The 27,498-nt window shown below is 43.7% G+C and overlaps 1 protein-coding gene across 3 annotated transcripts in view; it reads left to right on the top strand.

Annotated features, from left to right (window-relative positions):
- LOC146202424 (uncharacterized) overlaps nucleotides 1-27,498 on the top strand; it is a 132,538-nt gene that overhangs the window by 69,662 nt on the left and 35,378 nt on the right. For all 3 annotated transcript variants that reach the window (XM_084588178.1, XM_084588180.1, XM_084588181.1), the window contains 4 exons: nucleotides 8,187-8,256; nucleotides 10,526-10,606; nucleotides 17,296-17,403; nucleotides 19,624-20,897. In XM_084588178.1, coding sequence (XP_084444304.1) covers nucleotides 8,187-8,256; nucleotides 10,526-10,606; nucleotides 17,296-17,403; nucleotides 19,624-20,897 — 1,533 coding nt within the window. The remainder of the gene's footprint in view (nucleotides 1-8,186; nucleotides 8,257-10,525; nucleotides 10,607-17,295; nucleotides 17,404-19,623; nucleotides 20,898-27,498) is intronic.

The raw sequence follows: 27,498 nt of genomic DNA, 5'->3' as shown, positions 1-27,498 counted from the left end.
CAGCTTCTCCTTGAGTCAACGATGCTCAATGATCTGAGCTCTTCGTAGTCGGCTAGCCGTCGTTCTAAACTGTACTTCAGCTTGCAGTGTTTGTTTTATAGGAACACATACAAACGGCACAGGAAAGAGCTGTTCGATAGCCCTGTGTATAGTAGCCTGCCAACTTGACTCCGGCACTTTCTTACAGAAACAGTACAAGGCAAAAAAAGAGAGAATCAAAAGACCGGAAAGTCACGGAAGTTAACTAGCAAAAAGAGTGCAAAGAATCGGGAGCCTGTAACCATCAAGTTTAGTCTGACTTTTGTCATGGCAGGAGTTAAATGCAATAGAACAGAGCTGAACTTAGGCGCGAAGCGTGAAATTTGTGAATACAAGTGGCAAAAGCTGTCTCTGTGAATCCAAGCCCTGAGGGACTGGACCCAAGTTCAACTAGGCCTCAGCCTCGCCAGGTCGACGGTAGCATTGATACTACAGGACTCCGATAAATGGCTCAACGTCGGCATCACAGTGCCCAGCACAGTTCGAAGAAATGGAGTCAGCCTTGTTAATGTAGTTCGGGAATGTGCACGTGAATGGTGCTGTCGTAAGCGATGAAATGCTTCAAGAGAAGGCTCGCTGCCTCGGCAAGATTATGGGTGCGTACCATTCCTTCTCCTCCATCTTGATAGGTCTTACCTGTGATGACTTACGGAATTTTTGTTCAGTAAAGCAGGGTGATGTTTACTGAGAAATATTCTACGCTCTGTCTAGTCATTACTGACTTCAGCTACTCAAGAGGATGGCTGACAAGGTTTAAGAACAGACGTGATGTTTCGGGTCGACGGATTCATGGAGAAGAGGGTAGCATCGACAGCTTGACTATTTTAATTACAAAACAGTCAAGCTGTATAAGGGCTTGTTATATTCCGAGCATTTTTCTATCGCCTGGTTGATGGTATGGATATGATTGATAGTAGAGTACCCTTTCCAAAAACTACATTCAATTCTTAATCTGGCAGCCTTCATGTAAAAACTTCCTATAACGAAAACCTGGCTGTAATGAAATATTGCGGACATTTTACAGTTTCATTATAACCAGCTTTAACTGTATTTACTCTACATAGTAAATGCTGTTTGGAAAGTTGACATTTATAGACCCCATTCTATAATTTGATATAAGGAAAGCCGCATGTGCATCTTTTTTCTCAGCTGCAAAAAAAAAAGTTTGTGAAATACAAAAAATACCGTGTGACTATTCTTACGGACAACTTTCTGTGGCCCTTCAGCGAAAGATAGGTAGGAAAGGGAAAACGGCTGCCTTTGTGATTGTGCTGTGGAGCATATGTTTGGTCTAGAGGTGCAGCAGGGTCAAAGGTCAAAAGCAGATTTAGTTGTCATTGCAGATACTGTGCAGGACTGCTGCCAGTCAACGTTTTGTGGCTCTACATTAGGGGCTGTGCAGGAAAGGGAAAGAGACGACTCTTTCGCCCTGTGCCGTAGGGTGTGGGCCATTCATCATTTGGTTTAGGGGTGCAGAGGGGCTAAGTTGGAAGCTAGAGAGAGGGTGCGGGGTTTATAGTGCTGAGGTAGGCCGCACCCCATGGCATGCGAAGAAAGGTTCTTTTCCTTTCCTTTCCTATAGGGCTGAGGAAGCTGAGACAGTCTACTCTTCGCGATACGGAGACTAAAACCTCCTCTCTGTCCCTTTCATGCCTAGCTTTTGCTGCTGAGTCACGTTATGTTGTCCACGAATACAACACATTTGTCTACTGTGATCGTGCTGCTCTCAATTGTGGTTTGAGCAAACAAAATCAGCTGTAGCCACTGCTTTCTGGCCCTGTTGCAGAAGTAAATGGATAACTTGACAAGAAAGAGAAAGAGAATACATGATTCTTGTTTGGTGAGGGGATGTTGGAGTCAGCGTTTCGGCTTCGTAAAGGGGATTTTGAATGCCAGAGGGAGTAGTCAGGCAAAGCTTGTTATGTGCTCTTGGGATGCCATTCTCATGTGGAACGGAAGGTTTCATGAAGTAGCTTTTAGCACAGCAGATGTGCTGTTGTGGTTGGAGGGAATGCACTCATGCTTCTACTTCGGTGCATCTTGTGGGAGCAGAAGGTGTGCTATAGACCTTGTGCAACAATATAGCACCCAAGAAAGCAGCGAAGTTCAGCGACAATTTTTGCGGACTTACAAGACCCTGCGTCAGACAGGTAGCTTCACATGAACATGACACAGAACTGCTGCTTTTAGTTTGGTTTGGTTAATGGTGTTTAACGTTAGAAAGCGACTCAGGCTATGAGAGGCGCCGTAGCGGAGTCCTCCGGAAATTTCGACCACCTGGGGGTTCTGCACTGACATTGCACAGCACACGGGCACCTTACTTTTCAGCTTCACCAAAAAGCGGCTGCCAAGGACTCTAGAAAAGTGTTTCATCATTATTCTCTTTTGACTCTAAGTCAGCAGAATAGGCTGGGATACCAAAATTTCAAGATCATGAGTGTGGGGGATACTGCAGAAGTGCCACCTGCAGTTATACCATGTGCAGTGCCAGCAGTATCTGGAACTTCGAGGCTTCCAATGCAGAACCAACTTTGTCAGATCCTGATACTGAGGAAAATAATTTGTTAAAAGCACAAGTAAACGTACAAAGTGTTGTCTACTGGGCTGAGTCAAAACACCACTGGGTTTTACTGGTGCAGCGCCAGTACGAATGGTCATATAGTGTTTGGTGTGGAATTTTCGATGGTGGCTTGCTCAGGCCTGTTTTTCGACCATATGCTCACTGTAGAGTGCTGGTCGAACGCACATATTGAGTGCTACCTCTCGACTACTTTTTATGGTATATACAATGTATATACAGCACACCAATTGCCAAGACCTGAAAGATAAAGCAAGGAAAAGATGCATGACTTTACCTCATGTGTCAAAACAAAATATGAAAGCTGAACGACACCTATTCTAACGGGAGCTAGCCTGCAGATGCTTTTGTTCGCTCAAGCTATGGTTAAGAACAGCACAACACGCGAATGCGGTAGTCTGATGACATCCCTTGTAGTCCGCGAATTTTCTTTTGGAGTTGTAGTTGGGGGAAAAAAGTATGTGGGAGGCTTTTTTTATCGCAAAGTAGGGAATATAGTCTTCTGAACGTGGTCTACAAGTTTGCAAATCACATTTACTATGTGCAGTGAATACTTATAAATTTAGGTGACTTAATTGGAAAGCAAACAAAAAAAAAATGCTTGAGGTGCGCAAGGTGGTTGCTATAGCAATATGAAAGGTTTTGCTTACCTCCTGCAATTATTTTTAACGCAAACTCTACGACGTCTTGGTGGCAGCATTAGATCACATGTGGGTGTCTGGAATTAAAAAAATTTAAAAGAGAATTTGTAATGTGAATTAAAGGTTGGTACATGTCTAAACTGACTTAACTTATAGGTAATTTATTTTACATAAAAAAAATTGTTTTATTGGGATTCGAGTTCACAACCTTTGTGTCCCCTAGCCCAAAGCTAGTAGGCACACTGTCTACTTGGCTACAAGGGCATGTTGACTTGACTTAGGTGCAAAGGGGTTGATGTGTGTGTGGTGTTGGCTTAATTGAAGCTTAGTAATGTCATGGCATAAGCAAAGAACAATGACTATATGTAAAGAGAAATGCTGAAAGAAACCGTTAATGCTATTGCAGCTTAGCCTTGGTAAAATTAGGTGTATGCTTAAATGTCCCCCCAATTTTATTTTTATCCCCTGGCTTGAGTTCACTGGCACATCCAGTAATCAAACCTAAATGAAATGGGAAATAGTTTGATAATTTGACTTATGAAGCATGGTAATAATGGTAATAGATAAGGTTATTTGTAATCTGGAAGAAGCAAGAATGCAGTGCACCTGCGCTAACATGTGCCACGTACGACTGTCTATGCGTATATTGCTAGGTCTAGCCTGCTTCATGTCAAAGCCACAGCAGACAGTACCTTCAAACTAGTTATAGTCGAACCCGGATAATTCGAATTTTGGTGTCATCGACCCTGGTCACCACCACGTGACAATATCGAACTCGTGGAATATCCCCTTGAAAATCCCATGTAAAAGTATAGGAGAGCTGCGTCTTATATCGAGCTCAATTTCACCAGTCAAACTCCGCACCACACATATATCTAACTCCGCACCACGCATTAGACAGTGTGCCTTCCCCAAAGACGATCACATCACCCTCGGCCGTTTACCGCGTGACGTTTTCAAACCACGGGCAGAAGGAATGAGACGGCATAGTTCGGAGACCGCTGTTTAGGGCAGCGCTGCACCCTTTCCCCAAAGACGCGCACATCTGGGGTGATCGTTTGCCGGCGCTAACATGTGACGTTTGCAAGCCATGTGTGTGAAGGAACGAGAGGGAACCAATGCAGCCTTGGTGTTCAGGAGAGGGGAAAAACGCGATAGAGTGAAGCACAAGGGTGTGCCCACTCCTCTGCCGAGCTTTATCACTCCCCTTCCTCTCTCTTTCCCGGACCTCGTTCGCAGCTGCACGCACTACGCATGTGTGGACAAGCCAGCTCGGCCCGTGGCAGAGGCCTCTCCGGTGTGCGTTATAACACTCTGCACGATGCGGACATGTGATTTGTGTCCCGTGTCGTCGTGCTGAACGTGCGTAAGCTACGGCGGCTGCAGACGTTAAGAAGCGGCAGATCTTTTTTATTGCGATAGCAATACTGCACCAGGTTTCGAGCAGTCACGTATCCCCGGCAGACGCTACGTTTGACCTTGAACAGCCGAGCCGAGCAACAGCTCCAGTCGAGCTCCGAACAGATGGTTCACCGTTGCTTTGGCCTCGTCGTGACTGCTTTGCTATGCAGGCTGCTAAAGAGAGGTGTCGACGACAAGCTGTGGCAAGGAAGCGACAACATGCACAAAAGACAGTGGAAGAACGTGAAGAATGTCATGCTAAGCGTCATGCACAAGATGAGGCTCGGCGACTACGTTCTAGCTCTCAGAGTGCTTCCACCTCGTCGGCTACTGATGAACACATGACTGCGCAGGAACGCAGCAATGGCACCAAGCGAAGACAGCACGCTGAAGCATCGCCGAATGAACAGTCGAAACCATTGTGTATCATGCGTTACTCTATAGCCAATCTATCGAACTACACAAGCTATGCCACAAGCGAACACACAAGCGTAGCCATGCGGCCATTGCTAATGCAATTTACCAGGCTTAACCAGAGCTAAGCCACTGCCATTTTGTTTTTCTTTCTTTTTTTGATAGTGTTTATTCTGCCTTCGTGCTGAACGTGGGACAACGTAAGCTTCAACGAAAGCACGAGGTCAGCTGCGATTGACACCAGCTTTTTACATTGTTCGCTTTAAACGGCATTTGCAGCTTTTACGCTTTCCAATGTTTTTGTGGCAGTGGGCTACGCTCGCCCCAAGCGCGATGCGATAAATCAAACCAGACTTGTGCAATCAAGCCATCGCTGGCACTCTGTCAAGTTCGCTCCTTGCCACTGCAGCATCTATGAAAAGTATAGTCAAAAGATAAACACGTCATGACGTTATCGCTGCGCTGCATCTTTGCGCACTGCCAATAAATTAGCTGTGGATGCCGCGGTCAAAACGGAGGGACGCGCCACCGAGAATTTTTTTGTTTTGTTTTGTTTTGTTTTCAAATTCTCGGGTGCAAAAGTGGTGAGTGGGTTCATTATGCGAGTGGGTTGATTACACGACAAATACGGTATCATTTTTCACAATCGCAAGTAGCATCTTGAGCTGATTTCTGTATATCGAATTATCTGTATATTGAACTATTTCGCGATCCCCTTCGAGTTCGATATATCCGGGTTCGACTGTATTACAAGATATTAACAGTTCACTGTTAACAGTTCAGCACCTTTCATTAAAATTAAGGTACAGCCGGCTTCCACGAAACAAGCAGTACTGCATAAAAAAAATGAAGGCGGGGAATTGAATACCACCCTTAAGCGACACCCTGCACTCATCTCGTCATGAAATTTTACAGTGCTTGTGCTCCCAGCAGGTGTCCAAGGCAGTGCAGGTGGAGCAGCTCTGCACACAAAATGTAATCGTGAGAATGTCATGAGAAGGACCGCTTGCAGGGGTCTGACCTGCCGTTTTATATACAAAATGTTCCACTGAATGTGAATAGTGATAATGTTTGCACAGAATTTTCAAGGGTATGTTCTGTTTGATATAGGTAGTATCGTAAAAATTTACATATAATATGGGGTTATTTTGGTATGTCAGATTTCCGCCTCATATTATATTTTTAAGGAATGACGGCGCGGAGACGAAGGACAGCGCAGGTGTTGTCTTGTTCCTTGTCCTTCGTCTCCGCGTTGTTATTCCTTAAACATGTACCAACTAGCTCAACTCTCCGTTCTTTATTTCTCGTATTATATGCGGATCCGAACAAATTTTATTGTAAATCCGCAGTTCGGGCCTCATTATTGATTAGCGCTTTCAGCATCAGGCTTCCAGTGAAAGGAGGTGCTGTTTAGCCATGACGTCAGCTGTTTCGGTGGTTTCGGTTTCATTATGCTGACCCTGCGGAACTCGCGACCATGGTGCCATTTATGTGCATGCCACTGGGAGGAGGCCGATCGCACTTCGCACGATGTAGGAATGGCGAAACGGTCGCTCGGCATGTTGGACAGGTTTCTCATGGGCTTCTCCAGCCATGCTGGCCATGCCCAACAGCCAAATCGCAGACGTTTCACCGCTGTTCCCAAGGAGCACGTCGGTCGCACTTTCGAGCAAATTCAGGATACCGAACACGTTTAGAGGCACCGAAGATGTCTCCAGCAAGGGGCTCTCGGCAGACGATACGCATGCCAGACAACGATGATCATGAAAACCCTAAATCTGAGAACACTTCCTGGGCACACGTACTGCGCACCTGCGCATTGTGCTAGATGCGAACTGGCTCAGCGCGATGCGGAGCACGATGGCCGTCAACTCGTGCTCTGCTGTCCAGCTACCGAGATGGAAGTAGCCTACTAGTTTTTAAACAACATGAAGTTCTATCAAGAGTGTTGGCGCAAGAAGAGGGAGCGAACCAGCACCGACACATAATAGTTTGTGGCATTATTTGACGCCTGGTGCGGGACGGCGTTGGACATGAAAGCGTGTAGGCCTCGCAAGGCTTTTGCAAAATCTAGTGCAAATAAATACTTTTGTGATCTTTTCTATTTCACATCAGATGTGAAGGAAAACTTTCTTTTTCTGTTTGTACTGTCCCGAAATTACATCTCGTATTGTATACGAGTTCGTATTATGTGGGTTTTTACGGTAATTCATTGTATCTATGTTTTATATGTCCGTGATCGACTGCATAGGGCTAAATTGTTTTGTTTTTTTTCCCTTCACTGATCCACATTATATTGTAATTGTAGGTAAAATAGTGCATATTTCATTATACACAAACCATATGCAGGGGGACATGCTGTGGCGGTTAGCTGGAGACTATTTTTATAACGTGTGAATTAAATGGACATAAATTGTAGACTGAAGTCCATAGTTGAAGGTTTGTGAATAAAAATGAGATGAGTACGTACTGCAGACTGTTTTTGCATTACTTTTGCATAAAGAACCTCCACAGTGCAAATCTCAAGGGATCGCGAAAACTATCTGCATCGTCCAGAACAAATAAAATCTGTGTGCATCCACAGTGCAAATCCCAAAGCGAATAAAATCTGTATGCGGAAGCATGGAAGTTCAGTCACATAGATTTTATATGAATTGTGGGATTTATTCTGTGCCGTGTCACTTATGACTGCTTGCAGGGCGTAATGTGTGGCTGGTAGTCATAGGGCCAGCATCAGCTATGTGTGGGCCATGGGCCGCCACTCATTGGTCATGATATGTGCTTACTGCTCGCAGCGCTTACTAATGAATGGCAATTTCATTGTCAGCAGTTTGCCAGGAGGACTTTGTGCTTGGTGTGCTTGAGGGTGTGGTTGTGGTTCTAAGTTTTCTTATCTGTTGTGATGGGGCAGAGGCTTGGAACATCCGAAATTCTTCACAGTGTGTACCATGCCCGTCTGGGAGCTTATGGATTCGTATCACATCTAATTCATATCATCTGCTATCATATGTTTGACAGTCTTATGGATTGATATTATAAGAGTGCACTAGAGTTCTGTAGTGCACAGAGATGAGCTCTAATAGTTATTTTCCTCTTTTTTTTTTTTATTTCAGGGCAGAGTTTTTTGACTTGCCAGCTCAAGCGATTCGAGCTAAGTTGGGCTACGTGGTACCTGCCTCCTCAGTAAGCCTGCTTGTTTGGTGCCTACTCACAATAGCATCATGTATATTATGCACAGTTGATGGGCTCTGCCCAAAAACAGTTCAAGCATTTGGTGCATACAGTAAGCTGTATGCAGTCATCTTTGAGGTTTATGCCCGACAGGTACAGCACATGTAGCAAAGCTCTTGGTTCACTGCCGTAATAAATTATATGCCAGCAGCATTTCTTTCTGCTGTATTTAGAACTGCTGCCAATCTCGCAGCAACAGACAGCAGGGTCTGTGATAGGCATTTGCATTGCACAGGGAACAAAACGAAATGAATCTTGTTGTTCATACTTGAGTGCAGCCACCAGTGGCACACTTCATGTAGCGATGTGCAGCCGACTTCATGCTGTTATGCTCGTAAAATTGATGTCCATAATGTCTGTCTGCAAAGCAACACACTGACGACTGTGAGTAGCATGCGCAGAGTCGAGAGTCGTTGGCAGAACTGTCACTACGGGCGGTCATGCGCTGGATTGAGCTGTTGCGCATACTTGTCTTCGTCCTGATCATGTTTTTGAACACCCTGGGTTGACGTGACTATCAAAGGTGCTCCGCCATCATCTGCTATTACGGACATTGCCTGTCAGCCGTCATACGAAGCAGGACGTGTGTAATTTGTTGTCATATAATAAGTTTTTGATGTGTTATCCCTGTGGAGGATTTGCCAGGCCTTTGCCAATTCACCTTAAGATATGGGTTGTCGCATGAACAAGAGACGTATAATCGGAGTTCTACTGTAGTAATTTCAGTGAGGGTGGAGCTTTGAATTTGTCTTATTGTTCAGGATATGCTGGTCGTCTCGCATAACATGAGCTAAGGTTTTTATGAAAGTGATGCATTTGCAGTTGGAAAGTTCTGTATCAATTTTCAAAACACCTAGTACTGCTATTTCTAGCATGTTACCTCACAAAAAGCACAAACAAACAAAAAAATTAGCTATGGTTTAGCTTGAGGTTAATCCTGGAGTTACGCGACAGCAATCTGCATGGCTACGCTTAGGTTCGGCTTCAAAATAAAGACGTGGCTTTTGCATATAGTAGTTTACTATATGGTTTTAGCTTTATTTATACCATAGGGGAATCATTTCACGTATGAGCACCCCTTGCCTCTCGTCGTTGACCATTCTCGTTCGGGTGTAGAAGATTTCTAGTGGTATGACATCGTCTCTACGTCAAATTCCGGGGCACACCGCCGTCGCAGCGTTGGAACGAACCTTCTTTCCTAGCAACTAGCTGTTGTTTGCCTCTACTAACTACTGAGTTATCTTTCTTCTTTTTTTTTTCTTTTCGTCTTTTACTTCATTTTCTCCTTTCTTTTCTTCTTTTTTCTTCTTTAATTTCTTTGTTTTCTTCTTTCTTTCCCTTTCCTTCTTTTTCTTCTTCTTCATCTTTCACGGTGCCAGGTAACACGGTGCCACGCCGATAGCTTGAAAACCTACCGCAGTGCAGGTTTCACTACAAAAAAGAACATTGTGATGGGAGAGTACCGGCTTAAGGGGACTAGCTCCACGAGGGGTGGGACGGAAGGGTGCGGATCTCGGAGGCTGAGTTGACAGTTGACTGTAGTTGCTGGGAGGTTGCTGGTATGTTGCTGGTATTTGCATTGGCTGCAATTCCTGGGTGATGGTAGTGATCAAAGCAACACAAAGCTGATTATGCTAAAGGAAAATGAATTCAGATGTTGTTGTTGAGAATACTAAATAGCATTTGTTGAAGGCAATCAAGATGTCAAATAGATTAAACACAAATATTTTTAAGTCTTGTATACAGTGTTTACATGCTGTGCTGTGCCATTTTGCACACCGTATGCAGAATGTGGCTGTTGAATATAGTCCGCATTCTAGACTGAAAGTGGTGTGCTTAGCCCTCGCGTCTTGGCTTTGTAAGCCCTTGCTAGAGCCAGTGTATTCTGTAATGTTTGTTTCGTGAATAGTACACAGAGGTAATGCTGGGTATGTTGGAAATAACTGTCTGGTGTTTCAAAAGTCTGTCCACTAGGCTGTCAGGTAATAGACTGCACATTTGATGGCCACAAAAAATTTCCAACACAGCATTTGCACTTCAAAATTGCATTGAAATACATTGTTTTGCATTTCCTTGCTATATTTTTTTTAGTAGATTTAGTACATAATTATAAATTTATTACATTTTTGTACATATTAGAAATATTTTTATGCATTTTTGGGGGTTTTACTTTGGAAAATCTATACTAAGTAAGGTTGAATGTGTTGTTTTTTTCCTCTAGACTGGCTGGACTGAGGAGTCGAGATCATTTTTCTTACAACTGGCAACTGCTGCCAGTGCTCTCATGTGCAAAGCATATAAGGTTAGTGGCAGGTTTATTATTTTTGTTTTGTGTTTTAGATTCTCCAGCATTATTGAGAGAACCTTCCTTTTAGTTTCTTTAGTTGCCTAATTTGTAGGTCTAATAAGTCAAATATGTGCGCGCACACATGCATGCACACACTTTCTGCGCCACTGTGGCTCAGTAGTTAGGGTGCTCGACTACTGGACCCAAGGGTACAGGATCAAATCTCGGCCATGGCAGCCGCTTTATGATGGAGGGAAAAGGTAGGCACCGTGTACTGTGGTGCACTTTAAAGAACCCCAGGTGGTTGAAATTGAAGTCCTCCACTAGGATGTTTCTCATAGCCTCAGTCGCTTTGGCACATTAAACCCCATAAATCAACCAACCAACACACTCTCTCTAATCCAAGTTGTGATGTTCAGGATGACTTCTATGGCCTGTAAAGTAATTTGCAAGGGTATACCTCTTGCTTTATTTTCAAATGTATACAGTGAAAGCTCGTTAATATGAATTCTCAGATTATTTTAACTGCACTACTTAGTCCAACCAAGTGTCACAGAAGTCTGTGTATAAAAAAAACTTAATTTGAACACGAGTCGGTTCTGCCATGAGTAATTCGAACTACGCTCCTCTGTGCCTGGGCAGCTGCTGCCTGGTACAGGAGCAGAAACCCCTTCGCAGTGGGGCACCATAGTTAACAAAGGTGCGCTCCTTGAAAACGGGGAGAGATGATAAAAGACCGGCGGTGACGGTGGAGGGTAGGGGTTGGCGGCCATTGTCAGTGGCTATCTCCTCGCTGTTCCGCTTCACCTCAGAAACTTGTAACTAAAAGCCCGTTAATTCAACCCCGTTGGTCCCACACCAGCATCATGCAAAGCTATGGCATTGGACGTACGCTGTGTGTCTCGCACCAGATGAGTCTTGTTCAGGTACGATCGGCATTGCAAGTAATAGCTAAAGTAGCACTCAAACCTGAACTGCATGTTATGGAGTTGACTGCGCACCTCTGGCATGTGCTCAACAACAAGCGTGACGAAACACGAATGGCTTCATCTCTGGTTATAGGCTGACTTTGTTTATGTTCCGCTTTTATGAGCTTCATGCCATTTGCAACAACCCATGGAAATGGCGGCTATTAGTCGTGCATAAACCAGCTAATCACTGTTAGTTCACAGCATTTCAGACGATCATTGGGTGGTAGTGGGCCTTTTCTGCGTGTCTATCTGCATAAGTCTTCCACTGTATGCAAAATGTGTGCTCGTGAAGCGCTATTGAGCGCATCGTACGGTGAAACCTCTCATGCAACGCAGGCTGCTTGTGAGGGCACCGCTGCTACTGTGTTGCGCCATGAAGGATGCTGGGGAAGCCCCTATCATTTTCAAACCATTTTGCTTTGATGCTCCCAACAATGTGTTTGCAATAAAACATTGATGAGGATGTGAAAAACATTGTCACATTGTTCTTGTCCATTCAATTTTTTGTCAATTTTTTCAAGGTCATTCGATCATGCGAACCTTTTTTCCAGTTCTGTGAAGTTGGAATTAAATAGCTTTTACTGTAGTAGTATTGTGTGCCGGAAGTTGTATTTTAGTTTGATAAACTAAATAGTAAACAGTTTGGTTTAGTTTGGTTTATGGGGTATAACGTCTCAAAGCGACTCAGGCTTGAGAGACGCTGTAGTGGAGGGCTCCAGAAATTTTTACCACCTGGGGGTTCTTTAATGTGCGCTGACATCGCACAGCACATGCGTGCTTTGCCTCCATCGAAAAGTAGCTTCTGTAGCCGGGATTCGATCCCACATCATTGGGCACAGCAGTCGAGCATCCTAACCAATGCACCACCACGCCGGGATGACTAAATAAATGGCCTATGCTGTTGCAAGACAAAATAATAAAAGTGTGCACATACTCAAATAACTGAGTATGAATTAGATAAGTTATCTAATACCTACCGTAAAATTCAGAGAAAGAGCCCCCCTGCCCCATTTCTTCTATGCTACACCTCCCGCTCACTACACTTAGCGAGCGCCTCACCCAGACAACATTGCCAGCCGCATCCTGTCCAAGATTCCATCCCATCTCAACTCTCAAACATCACAAACAAAAACGGTACCCGTATGATGCTGTCTTACCCGGATGCGTGCATGCTGAAAGGCTGACGGCTGGTGTCGGATGACCACCACATACAAGTCATCCTATGCGCAGAACCAAAAGAGCAGATGACCACTGTCGAGGTCGGAGCTGTTTCTGAAAGGGAATACTGAGGCAGTCGCTGACATATTTAAATAGCGCGCCGAGAGACAACGGCGGCCGGCACAGGTTAGTTTGCATTGGCAGTGGCGGTGTAGCAAGAACACTCTGCAGTGGTGCACAAACGTCTCCCCGCAAACTGCTAAGCCCAATCAGCCCGATCAAAGATACATAAAATTTTTAATCCATGTGCACTGCGCCTAATTTTTTCTCTCATGGGAAAATTTTGTCATCACCATTACGAATTACCATGTCATTCCAGGAAAGTGCCTTGCCCCCCCTCCACTTTTCCAGTAATTTTGGACCTTGAGAGGGGGTTTGTTTGGTCGGAATTTTACAGTAGTATTTGGATGACCAAATATTCAATGTATTTTGCTACAGGCTTGGTTCTGGAGTAAGGTAGATGAGGTACAGTAAAATCTTGTTAATTCAGCCCTTGTTAATTCGGATAACCCAAACAACAAGCGCGTTTCTGGCTGATGCCCACGTTAATCTGTGGCATTGGACGCACGTTAATTCAAACGAAGGGAAGGGGGCATGAATAGGTCCACCTTTGTCTCCCTGCCAGTTTCGAGGTTCAAGAGAATCCGCTGAATCAGCCTCTCCCGATAAGCGCACTTCACGCTTTGGATGATGCCTTGATCCAGCGGCGGAAAGATCGAAGTGCAGTTGGTGGGAAAAATCGCACTTCAACGCTTGACAGTTTGACGTCGTCAATGCAATGGGCAGAAAAATTATCCAAGAGCAAGCAAATCTTTCAGTTATATGTACTCATGTCGCAGTCAAATGCCGTAAGCCAGTCCGCAAATATGGCACAGGTAATCCACGACCAACCGTTAGCGACATACTACTTGACGCGAAAGCTTCTGCTTCCCTTGAAGCAGCACGGTTGGCACTTTTGACAATAAATAACGGGGGACGCTTGTCCGATTTATTCATGTTTGTGCACAGCAATAGTCACCCTTTTCTTGCTAAGCTTGCCACCCTGGCTACGCTGTCGTTTAAAATTAGCGTCCTCGCTGGCAGCATCTCGTAAAAGAGGCCCATCTCGTCCACGACTGACAAGGACACACAAAAAAGAAAAATGGTCATGCGGAGTGGGTTTCTTCCTGCAGCGCTTTTCAGTCTGCCTCGCGCTTTTCTTTTTTTATCCAACAGGGCACGAAGTTCGCCCACCAGTCCTCAGCCTGCCTAAAATGCACTCTGTTCGTAGTAGACGCCGCCGCCAAAGACGCTAGCAGATGACGTCATATTTACGTGTTGGCGCATTTTACAAACGCTTTCGGGCAGCCCCTCTTCGCTTAGAGGCCGCGAATGCTTGCCAGCCAACACCGCTCGCACGTGATCATGATGTGCTTTCCTGGGCAGGAAACCGCGAGCGCTGTTATTACTGCAATTCAAACAGTTCTTTGCAGCTTTTAAAAAAAGGACATTCGATAATTCGAAACTTTGGATAATCCAAACGTTTTTCCTGCTCTCTTGAAGGCGGAATGAAGATTGTTTAAATGTGCTGCATATGTTCGGTTGTGCTAAACAGAGTTTGATATTCATACTATTTGATATTTGAGCTTGTTTTCTTGATTCGATTCGATGTTCTATAGGTGAACTTTTTTTCTTCCCCTTTTTCCTTCAACTAAATTGCATACATGATGGTACCTTCCGTTTCAGGAAGTTAAATTCCTTGTTATTTTTATTTTTATTTCAGTACTACCAATCTTTAGTTTCGACCATATCAGGTGGGCATTACATTCATAATATCGAAAAAAATGATGAAGGAAAGAGTCAAAGCAGCTCTACAGAAATGTAGGGTATGCTGCTGGGCTAGTTGGTGGTGGTTGTCAAGCATTATGGTGTTGCAGCGCTGGCAGACAAGGACAAAAGGACTAGGGACACACAGCTGCGCTGAACTTTCAACTTTATTTTGTACGCTTTTGATCCGCGCATTTATAATTGACATATGAGAGGAACAATGCGACAGGGATCAACAAAAAACACTGAAAAAGAGCCCTTTGTACAAGAAATGAACTTATGTAGGGTATGCTGCTGGGCTAGTTGGTGATGGTTGTCAAGCAATGTGGTGTTTGTCTACAGGAATTCATTATTAGGCAATTCTTGCAGCACAAGAAAACTGAAAATGTGTTATTAAATTCATGCAAACAGCTCACAATTAAAGAACACATACAAGTTCAAAAAGGAAACAATGTGATAACAGGCTGTCAACTGCGTTAAACAAGGGAACGAAAAAAAGAAAGCGAAATTCGTAACCGAATAATTTCAGCTCAAACTGTGGCCTGTAGTTTGGAACAAAAACTTGAAAATGAATCAACATTAGTAACAGATGAGTGCAGGCGATTCTATTCGCTTGTTGCCAGTGGGAAGAAAGAATGTTTAAATGCATCGCTGTGACATTAAAATTTGGTTAGCGTGAACGCGTGACAGTTTCTTAAGTCTCACTTATGTGATAATGAAACATACTGTGATGAGTCGATGTTAAAGGCGTTATGTAGTAACTGATATAGGAATTTTAATCGCGCGAACTTTGCTCTTGCTGATAGCGTTTTGAGCCCGGATATTACAGCTAATTCAGTTGGGGAATTTGTTCGCTTCTATTTGTTACGAATCTTAGTGCTTTACGCTGTATTCTTTCAAGCGTTGAAATGTTTGTAAGAGGCTGGAGAAACCAAACGGTGTTAGCATATTCTAGTACTGGTCTAATAAAAGTCTTATAAGCTAAAAGCTTAGTTTGTGCAGGGGCAAGGCGAAGACACCTTCTAAGAAAAAATAGCATGCGCAATGCTGTAGCAGTGATGTTACTGATGTGTTCGCTCAATCTAAGATCTGAAGTCAGTGTGACACCTAGATATTTGTGCTTGTTTACAAAGGTAAGTGGAGTGTCATTTGTTTTATACATAAACTTAGCTGTTTTTTCCTGGTTACTACCATTGGTATGGATTTATGTTGAGTGACATCTGCCACTTATTACACCATTCGGCAGTTTTTTCTAATGACCTGTTAAGGATGACAGGATCTTCGTAGCTTCTTATTTTTCTGTATACTGTGTTTACTCGCATAATGCTCACACTTTTTTTCGTGGAAAATTGATGCTAAGTTGGGAGGTGCGATAATTATGCGGGGAAAATTTCGAGCAAACGTTTTAGAGCACTAAAAGCAAATTTAAATATGTGTGAATCGGGATTCTTAGAGGTCAGCTATAGTAAATATAACCAAAACATTACTTTCAAGCAGAACTTACCCTTGTTATGAAAGTACAGGGTCGCCAAAAGCACGAATTGCTAAAGCACTTTATTTACCGCACACAGCCTCTTCATCACTCCCCGCGTTCCGTGGTATAATGCTCACAGCAGACCATACAGTTCTACTATCGATCAGAGACTTGATCCGAGTCCGTATCGACACTGCAATCACTGTCTCCAGTGGGGCACTATGCAGAACTCGTTGATGCCGAAGTGCCTTCTAGCAGCGCGATTGCTATGCTGTAGCTCGTACTCGAAGGCTTTCAGCTTAAAAGCAGCTGTATAACTTGCGGCACCACGATGCGGCACCAAGAACACGGTAGACGGAACAAAGCAAGTAACATGGACAGAACGAAGGAACAATGACAACGAGATGCGGAAACACCTCACAAAATGGCGACTATGAGCATCATGGAGGTAAAAAAAAACAAGGCAAGCATAACCGATGATGGCGATATGCCCAAGCACGCTATCGCCGCCTGGTAGCGCGTGCACACAACGAGGCCAGCTAGGTTCAGTAGTGCTCCAAAGATGGCGTTTGTTACTACTTGCAGACGACTCTCGCGGTGGTATTGTGGGTGGTAATATTGGTGGTGCGATGATTATCCGAGGAAAAAAAAATTTTCGATTTTTGATGCCCAATCTTGGGGGTGCGAGCCTTATGAGAGTAAATATGGTATTGTGCAGTCGTCAGCAAAGAGTTTGATCTTACAATTAATATTGGCAGTAATGTCGTTAATAAAGGTTTAGGCTTACTGACACACGATTCTTTCCAGGTGCATGAAAAACTAAGCTTCTAAGATCTCTTTTTTATCGGCATTTACTGGTATGACACGTTTGCTCATAGAGGGGGGCACAATTTCTGTCATCGTGCTTACATCACTAGCAGTGTGCTACCAATTGATATTGCTCTAACAACTGCTTTCTTTGTGTCGTTTGCGCCAATACCATACTTTCAAAATTTCAGCATCAACAAGCCTAGCTATTTGCGTTACATAAATCAAAGCCTTCTGGTGTCATCTTGATGCAAGGCATGCCACTGCAAAATGGACTGAGCCATACGAGACATAAACATGACCACCAATGCTTGTGACTGCATAAAAGGAAGGGAGGGAACTGCATGACTAGGAATCATCAAAGAAATGCATGTGACGATAGGAGTAAAACTGACCTTTTACAACTTTTACAACTGGTGATAATGCAGAAAGAGGGCCCAGCCTATGTCGTCAATCTCTGCAATACATATTGTACACCGGAACTACATTTTTCTGACTGCCTGGTGGAAAATGGCTATGCACGTCCATTACATAAGGTAAGTAACAATGGGACGACTTGTGTAAGGCTAGTACCTCTGTGGAAGCAAAATTGTAGGAAGAATTTTGGGCTTGCTAGAGCATAGAACCGTTTGAACAAAATGTTCAGCTAGCATGTAAATGCACAGCTGTGACAAGTGTCCATGTTAGACCTTGTTCAATATATATTGCCATTTGAGAGCCTGTGTACTTGTATTCACTGTACCAAGGTATTTGAACTCTCATGAAACTGTCAGCTAAAGGAACATCCTTTTTTTTTTGTACTTGAGAATTTCGTATCGGAAAATAAAATGAACTATGCACAAAGAGAGCTTCAGAAATGGACTTAAGCCAACAGGCTCTTCTGCGATGTGCTACAGCTGGAAATAGTATGTGTTTTATTGCCCATTTGTTGCTGTGGGATTAAGTATTTGATCATGAACACTCAGACTTTATGAGGGCTTGTTATACTGGTGTATAATGACGTTTACATGACGGAGTACTACAGTGTCCGCTTATATTAAAGTTGAGAATGGATACTTCGTAGCCGACCAGTATTTCGGACTTCAATCATTCGGATTTGCACAATACTTCGGGCTTCAATCAGGAACCATCACGCACCGCATAGGAATGTGTACATTTCCGCAACCAATATTTCAGGCTCTATGGTGTCCAAAAGTTCGATTTTTCAGTCTGAATTTGGCGCCAGCAATACTGTGGAGATCATTTTTTGATAGGCTCATTTTTTCTGCGTGACATAAATGTGAACGGGCATATTTGTTGCAAACAACCGGTTTTGCGCTGCCATGAAAGCTAGGCTATGCAGAGCTATTTGGACGACCTAGCTTGGCTCTTTTTAATCGTTGCACTTTTAGGCAGTGGTAGTAAGGAAACGCTCAGTGCTGCCATCGCGGTAGTCACAGGGAGTGTGCAGCCCGGCTAAATGTCTATTCACGCTTGCCAGTCGCGAAGGGCGTGAGCTAACTTACGTTCACCTCAGCTGAGCTGCTGATTGGCTTAACGGTTTGCATTCGGTAGTCACAAAGCTGAAAAATCGAGCAATGGTCGAACGGCCTGCAACTGTCGCGTTTTGAGCACTCTCGCTCAAAACGCGCCACGGCTCGCTCCAAAACGGCGCCGGCGCCCTTGGAAAAAAGTAGACGGGGGGGGGGGGAATTCACAAAGGCTCTTGTTCCACTCTCTTTTTTCCCGTGAATTCCATCTCTTGCGGTCTTCGCTACCATTGTTAAACACGGAAACAATGTTATTGCTTTGTGCAGCTCATGCATTCGTTCGTGGCATGAGCATGACCTGTAGCTGTGCCACAGCTAATACATTGTGAAGTGGCATCGACGTGACGAAAGCATGACTAGCCGAGATGTTCTAACTGGATGGTTATAATAGTTACAGCTGAGCACGATCTGCTTTTGTGGGGCACTGCAGCATATGCGGCGCACTAATCACGGTGCACATAAGATTACAGTAGCAGATTGCGCTATGCTATAACAACCGTAACTCCCTAAAGCAATATAAATGAAACATCGGGGCGGCAAAGTTTGAGATTTGTAAAGCTGATTTTTCTCATAAGAGGGATTTTTTTTTTTATATATATACAGCTTCCAGGATATTCGGACCGTTTGATTAATCGGGCTATTTCCACGGTCCAGCTGAGTCCAAAAAAAAAAAAACGGTCGACAACTGTAGTTAATATTTCGATATGTCAGCTATATTGAATTTGCTAATTATCCGCTTTAAAATTCTGTGCAGAAGATTAGGAAAGTCACAATGTGATCGTAACAAATCTGCTTTAGCAGTATTGGTTTACATTTTACTTTTACATTTCCACTTTTAATATCATTGCCTTGCCATTGCATTGCTTTTTGTTTCTCTGCTGTTGTGTGGAGGTATTCTGTGGGTAGACCATCTGGAGTATCGGAAGTGGTTGGCTGGTTGGCGGAGGCTGTGGACATACGGACACCAACATTTAAACTGAGGGCTTACAGCTTTTTTTTTGTAAAATTTGCCTACATGTGTACTGATATTTTGATGCTGGTTGAATAACCTCAGTTCACTGAAGTTATTTTGGCGGCCCCTGCCAGAGCATGTCTCACAGCCTTCAGGTTGCTTTGGCACATGAAAGTTCATCAGTTGGATCAGATTGTTGCATGCATAATGTCATGTACCAGCTTTATAACTTAGTTTTTATAGCACTCGATCACTGCTATTCTTCCCCCTTACAGCGGAAAGCAAGGGTCATGAGCAGTAATGTGCAATTCAGCGTACCAAGAGCAGAGTGCACTCAAAAGGCATCATCACTGCAAATGAGTGAACTCGTAACTCCAAAGCCAGTGATTTCTGAGAAGCTTCTGCCGAGTGTTCACTCAAGCAGGCGCAGTCCTGCAGATCATCTCACTCATCCTGGCAACTGTGTTCCAGTAGCTCACAGTGCTGAGCCAGGTTATCCAGTGCCACACTTTGAAACAGGGCAGGCAGATCGGTCAGTCAAACAGGGCACGAGAGTCAGCCATGGAGTGGCTACCGAACCAAGTAAAACAACCAAACTAAGTGAGACGACCAGACAAAGTGAGGCTATCAAGCGAATTGAGGGCATGAAGCCAATCAAGGCAACAAAGCCAAGCGATGGAACAAAGTTACGCAATGTGACCAAGTCAAGTGATGCGACCAAGCCCAGCGATGCGACCAAGCCCAGCGATGCGACCAAGCCCAGCGATGCGACCAAGCCCAGCGATGCGACCAAGCCCAGCGAAGCGACCAAGCCCAGCGACGCGACCAAGCCCAGCGACGCGACCAAGCCCAGCGATGCGACAAAGCCATGCAAGGCGACTAAGCAAAGCAAGGCAACCAAAAAATGTTTGTGTAGTGAATGCGTCAAAGAAGAAGCTTGGAAAACTGCCCACTTTGAGAAGACAGTACAAACACTAGCAGATTATTACGATGAAGCAACCAAACAGTGTAGTTCAGTGTTTCCCCCTCGAACAACTGAGCAAGGTTCAATGTCTAAGCAAACCTGGACAATTGAAACCTCAAAGAAGGGTGGCTCAGTAAACGGCCAAGCACAAGAAACCAATTGCACCACAGCAAAGGGCCAAGCTCAGGTTTCGAGTCAAGCTGAGACATTTGATCATTATTATCCAGTTAGCCTGATACAAATGGCACTGGAAAAGCCAATTCAGCCACACCTTCAAACTAGGGCTCTTGCAGAAGCAAAGCCCTTATATAACTGGAGTAGTCAGCATGCACAAACCAGTCGAATCATGGCGACTAACCAAGGACAGAATGACTTCTCCCCACATTCTATGGAGGCGGTTGCTTTTAAGTTGCGTGCATCATCAGGTGGAAAGCTATCTGCTCCTGCTCATACAAGTGCGCAAGCATCTGTCCAAGATCTGGGCTGCTCCATGGAGTCATCTGCTAATGTGACTGAAAGTATGATTGCTAGTCGGCAGCAGCCTGAACTTGGGGACGCCTTGGAAGTGGACCAACTATTTAGTGGGTAAGCTTGTTCCTCCCTCCTTTTTAAAAATAATGCAGCACATCTTTTGCCCCCCGTACTCTTAAGTTCTAGCCACAAGCTTGGTTTCGTATCCTTCAGCCAGCTATGAATGGAGTTCTGACACAGCACCTGGTGTTAAAAATATCTTCATTCGGTAATTTTAGTGGGCTGGAGGTGTATGTTTCACGCTGCTGGATAAGGAAGCTCAGTGCTTGGTGCTTTTCTGCATGGTTTTGTAAATTTGGGGGATTCATGTTACATAGCTAGCCATGTTGAAGCCGTTTCTACTTTCAACTTCATTAGTTACTGCACAACTTTGGTACCAGCCGCTGTGGTGTTGTAGTATTGCGCCGCACGTGCCTTGATATTTGACTCAATGCGTAGACTTTGGTATGCTAAACAGTGATGCACTTTTGCAGCAATGCGGAAAAAAAATCTGAAAAGTAAATGTTGAAGTGTGTGGCTTGGTAACAGTGGTTACAAGGATTTGGGGGCATCAGATGCTACAAATCTGAATGCAGAGCATGGGGCAAATGCTTTGACCTTGCTGCGGCTGGCAAGTATGCTTAAAAAAAAAGCATGAAAAAAAAAAGTGCAAATGTGCTGCAGGCCAGGTGAGTGCCTAGAAGGCCTTATGAATTTGTTAGATATGTTCATTGCTGCAAGGTTGACTTCCCAACGACAAGACACTGCATTTGCAGAAAGCTTCTCTCCAGTCCATAGTGTCCACCACACAGTTCTCTATCATAGGTCTTTATCCACTTGTCCAACTCTTTTTGCTAATCAGAGGATATGGAATTTTTACAGGAACAGAAGTGTCAGCTGCGATGTTTTGAGAAGGCTGGACACACTTCATTTTTTTCCGCTTTAGCAGAGTAATAGAAATCATTTTTGCACTGTGCCCAGGCAGCGTTGATGGAGGGCTCAGTGCAGATGTACAGTTCAGGTTTTAGTCTTGGCAGATTGACTTGGTTTTTCTTCTATCGTGCAAATGCTTATGTGTTGCAAAATTTAACATACAGCTCCTTTGTAAGTCCCAGAATATTATATTGAATGGCCTTGAGAAAGTTTTTGAATATTCTTGAATTTTTCTTATGGCACCTGTACGAACCCTGCAGTGCGAATGTGTCAGGTAGAGAAGCTTTTTTCCAGTTCCTGAAAAATTGTTTTTGATAAGAGTTTACTACTGTAGTGGCTAGAAAACAGTACTGAAGAAATGCTTTCCAATGAATGTATGTGTTAAAAGTACAGCAGATACTCTGAAGCAAACATGACTTGACGGTGCAGCCTCATAAGAAGTGCAAGGACATGTACCACTGTTAGCACGCTTAACATGAACACTTGGCAGCTTGTCTTGGACTAACGCCAGCACGGCAGAGTGTTGGCCACTAAATCTGAGAATTCTCTCAAATATTTGCTGCTGTTGGCGATAGTTGATGCACAGTTCTGTTTACTTTATTTTTGCTTCTGTCTTATCGACAGGAAGAGTGCATGATCTGGACTGTTACATTTCGCCGCACTGCACTTGTGCTTGCGGTCTCGTGTGCAGAGAAAACATGCTCCAGTTTGCTTATCTCAGCAACCCAACATGAAGTGCAACAGTTTGGGCATCTTTTGAGTCTGGTCTTTTGAAAGAAGCAAAGATTCAGAAAAGCAGAGTGAGAACGTTGATGCATGCTGTCAAAGAATGAGGAATTAAGAACCTGAAGAACTGTAGCTGGCATATTTATTTGCCATCAGACATTAGTAATCCAATGAAGTCTCATTTGCTCTGCTTTTCTTGATATTTTCGCCTGTTGGTCAGTCACAGGAGAAAGATGAGTCAAATTGGACTGTGCTCCAGCTTTGGTCAGCCACCACAAATTTGCAGGGAGCTTTCTTGTTCTGGCTGCAAGTGACCAACTTTCGTGGCATTGGTGTCAGTCCAAGCCACGCTGTTGACCATGCTCACAGAGGCAGAGGTGCATGAGGATGCAAGTAAACTAAAAATGGAACAGATGAATGAAGAGCTTATTATGGAGTTGAATCCCACCCTTGCTAACATTTCCTGCTTGCGGGCGTACACGCTCAAGGTTGTTTGATGAAGGCTGCTTTCAGTCTTTCGGCTCCTGAAGAAACTGGTACAGTACGAATTGCAGAATATGTCCATCTGCACTTCAGACCTTTCAGTAATTGCCTACTGCCTTGCCAGATTGGACAGGCATTTTCATGTGCCATTGCTTAGTATACAGTCCCCGATTAAATGCATGTCACCACCACCATAGTTTTGTGTGTGCACGTGCGTGTGTGTGTGCACGCGCGTGCGCTAAACAGTGATGCACTGTTGTAAAGCTGTTGTACATGAGATATCAGACTCTCTCCTTATGTTACATTTTCAGATAATGATGCAATGATACCAAGCGGTCAGTGATTGCATTAGGTTATTAGATTTGTCATTTCACTTCACCTCATCCCATGTGTGTTGGGCATTTGTGTGTGTGTGTGTTCTTGCCCACAAACGGCTTGCTTTGAAATATGTTGTTAGTGCCCTATCTAGATCCCCTAGCTTTCTATTGTGAAAAATTTCAAATTCCATGAAATCAAGGCCAAAAGTGTAGTGTTATTCAGGAGGTATAAAATAGGCATGTTTTTCTTTTAAACATTGCCTACCGCCGGTTGTACCTCATTTAAATCAAAGGTGGCTGTAGCAGTACCAGGCAGTACATCATGTTCCTTTCACATCAAGGGTGACATTTTGTTTGATACTATGTAATGACTAAATGGCCTTTCTGATTATTTCACAGTCCTTTATTACAAGAGGAAGCCCCAGGGTAGATGCTATGCATTACTGGAAACACTTTTTCTTACAACCAGTAATATTTCTTTATGTAAAAAGTGTCTGTATTCATTCCAAAGGAAGCTTTGAGCACATAGCAGTTACCGGAGCTGCCATGCTTTGTGTCTTCCATATCTACTGCGCGATAAACGAGACAAGAGAAAAAACATATAATGACAAACACGGCGCTGACTGACAGCTAATTTTTATTTCTTGTCCAGCCGGTATATATACCCTGTTGGGGTATATATATCCCAACAGGCGGTTTCCTTGAATTGCTATCTGTTGATCTAGAATCCACATTCACTGAATGGAATGGAGACGTATACATTCAGAGAAATGGAATGTGTATTGGTTCATGCCTTGCACCTATTCTTAGCGAGGTGTTTCTGGCTTTGCGCGACAGAATTATGAAAGAACGCCTTGAAGGGTCCTGCGTTTGTGGCAGTTTTAGGTTTGTAGATGACTACTTCGTGTTTTTAGAGTGTGACAACCTCGATTTCTAGCAGCAATTCCGTCATGTCTTTTAAGTGTTCTTAGAGTATCTTAATCCAATGCTCTTTTGCGCAAGTGCCAAAAAATGATTGTATTAGGTTTTTAGATTTGTGATTTCACTTCACCTCATCCCATGTTTGTTGGTCGTTTGAACCGCGCGGTCAAAAACAGATGCATCTGCTCATTCAAAGCTCGTAAAAAGAGCCATTGTTTATTCAGTGTTTTACAATGCTGTAAAAAAGGAATGTGAGCACAGGCTGGAACTTAGCTTCAACAACCAGCCTCACACAGGCTGGTTACCCTTCCGACGTTCTGACTTGTGGCAGAGAAAGTGCAGAAAAAAAGTGAAAGCTGAGATGAAAGGCGAAAAAAGGCTAGAGAAGATGAAGTTTGCTGTGGTGCCATATATGCGTCCAGTTTCACATAACCTGAGGAGGATTGGCCAGCATACCGGAGTAGACGTCTTTTCGGCTCCTAACCGACTGTCAAAACTGGTCAGGAAAGTAAATTTGGCTAATGATGAACCATGCGGCTGCAAAAAAAGACACGCCAAAAAATTTGGAAAGTTCCAGGAAGGTGTGATCTATTCCCTGCCGCTATCGTGTGAAGTGTTGCATGTCTTAACGAAAGATTAAGAGAACATTGTTGTAATGTTATGCACGACCCTGTTACCGTTCATGTAGCCAAGCACTGCAGCAGCTGCAAGGAAGATGACGATAGGAGTGCCTGCCAACCTTTGTATAATGAATGTATAACATTAGGAAGTCATCATGATCAGTTAACAAGGGAGGTGGTGGAAGCCCAAATGATAGCGAGGCTCTCGGAAGAGTGTATAAGTGCACCATCTTTGGCATTGTCAAAAAAAGAAACAGCTTATCTCGAATGCGAATGTTGATGCATCTCTGTAGTAGTGTGAATTTTATATGTTCTCATGTTCTGTGTGCCTTGATTTCTATCTCTGCCTTCCTGTGGGGGGTATATATATCGGCTGGACAAGCAGTAAAAATCTTTTGTCAGTCAGCGCCGTGTTTGTTGTTCAAATAGGCACAGGACTAGACAACATGAAACAATGGTGGCACGGCAATAATCATGGCTGCTGCTGTGCAAGAGGCTGCATGCGTAAGCACTTTGGAATCTTTGCCCACCTGAAACATTGCCTCTGAAATGGTGTTGATGAATCTGAATTTTTTTGTAATTTAGTATGCAGTCTGCATTTGTGCTTCAGGCCCACTGCTGTATGCAAAATGGAAATCAGAATAAGGAATGCATGTAGGGGAAATCACCTTACCTAATGACTCCTACCCTACCTACCTTATGAATATGTTTACAGCAAACAGACATTATTTGCGGTCGTAAATGTGGAAAAATATTTCTTGGCAGTGCGACTGCAGCAGCAGCCGCCACCTTCTCATCTTGGGTTCACATAATGCAGGAATAAGTGGGATGGGGAGAGTAGGGGAGGCAGGAGCATGGAGCGAAGATGGCACACACAATCGCACCACCACTGTGAGAGCATTCCTGCTGCGAAGGCTCCTGAATTTTCGTGCATGTTCCCACTCTCTGCCTATTTACCTTTTCCCCAGAAGATGGACTTGCTGCAGCGCATCACCAGCGCACTCTGCTGTCCCCACTTTTAGCGAACAACAGCCATCTATCACTGCTGGAATCTCTCTAGTAACCGCGTGGTGACGATGGACGTGCACTGTGTCTTTTATTTTACGTTTTGTTATTTTTCTGCTCCTTTTGTGCATAAACTCTTGTAATATAATGTGCTGTCACTCTACAAAAGCGAAAGCAACAGAGACTACCACTGCATTTGCCACGTAGATTGGCTGGTGGTGCTGAAGTGTGGCGTATTGTGTGACCTGCGGTCACTCTCTGTGATCGTAGATGTTCCTCTCATATTAGTTCATGTTTTAACCCAAGGGAGCTTTCTCATGTTTTTGTGAAATTTCCAGTAACTCAGCACCAGCTAACAAACAGCCATTGTAGGGAGTTTACATCAAAGTCAACCACCACAACACCTTCATTATGTGGAGTTCTCAAATACATCAAATACATGTGCTTCAATGGGAGAGGCATTGGGGAACTGAGAAACTTCTAAATATTGAGGAGATTTGTTGCATCTGGTCTAACTCTAATCGTAATATTTCATTTAATCTGAGATATCAGACTCTCTCCTCATGTACATTTGTGCAGATAAGGTAATTACTAGGGGTGCGCAAATATTGAAATTTTCTAATACAAATCAGATACGAATATGGTAAAAAAATTGCCTTTAATATCAAATCTAATATCGAGCATCTGATAGAAAAAAAATTAAAAATTTGAAAATAGCAAATAATGTTTATCATGTATATTTTGCAAATCAGTTGGTATATGCAAGTGAAATTAATCTAGAATTGCACAGAGGTGCATACCCTACTAAAAAAATCCTGTATAATTTTTGTACAGGGTACCATATACCATTTTGTTGTTCTTTTTTTGTATAGGAAGGACCTGCATGAAACTGAGTGGAGCTGTCATATTGTTGCTGAATACAGTAAACTCTCTTCAGTTTGCCCTTCAAGGGACCAGAAAAGAATGTCTGAATTAACTGAAAGCTCAAATTATCTAATGGGCTCGAAAAACCTGCTGAAAGCCATTTGCATCATAGTAATTTTATCTGATCAACATTTGCACAGCCCTTCAAGAGGCCAGAAAAGATGTCCGAATTAACTGAAAGCTCAAATTATCTAACGGGCTCAAAAAAACTGCTGAAAGCCATTTGCATCATAGTAATTTTATCTGATCAACATCTGAACAATGATTGTCTGCATTTGAGGCGACACCGATGTGAGAACTATGGCAGACGTATCACATCGTTGGCGTGATAAAGATCCGGCAGTGACTGACAAGTGCCCTCACTGTGACACTGCACCTGAGATCTGTGATGTGCGTCACTTGTGGACGTGTCCAGCAACGACTCCAGTTAGACAACGGCTACTCATGAAGGTGGGCCTGCAGTGGAACCGCGATTCTGATTACGAGAAGTGGACAATGGACAGTCACTACACTGCCAACCTCTGTGAATACCTAAGCGCAACTGGATTTCACTCCTTCTTTTAACTTTCTATCTCCTGCGTCCCATTCCCCCTTTCTCAACTTTTGCCTTGTGGCAAACTTTTCGAGAAAAAAAAAAAGTGTATCACTTTGCGCACACTGTCAGGAAGGCCTTCTTCACAAAAAGGAGGGTTCCTCTTCACAAAATGGCCGTTACATTTCAAGCATTTTAAGACTGTTTCACTGCAT

Source organism: Amblyomma maculatum, chromosome 1 (assembly GCF_055883805.1).
Source record: "Amblyomma maculatum isolate TAMU_Amacu chromosome 1, ASM5588380v1, whole genome shotgun sequence".
Lineage (NCBI taxonomy): Eukaryota > Metazoa > Arthropoda > Arachnida > Ixodida > Ixodidae > Amblyomma > Amblyomma maculatum.
This window is presented reverse-complemented; position numbering and strand designations above follow the sequence as displayed.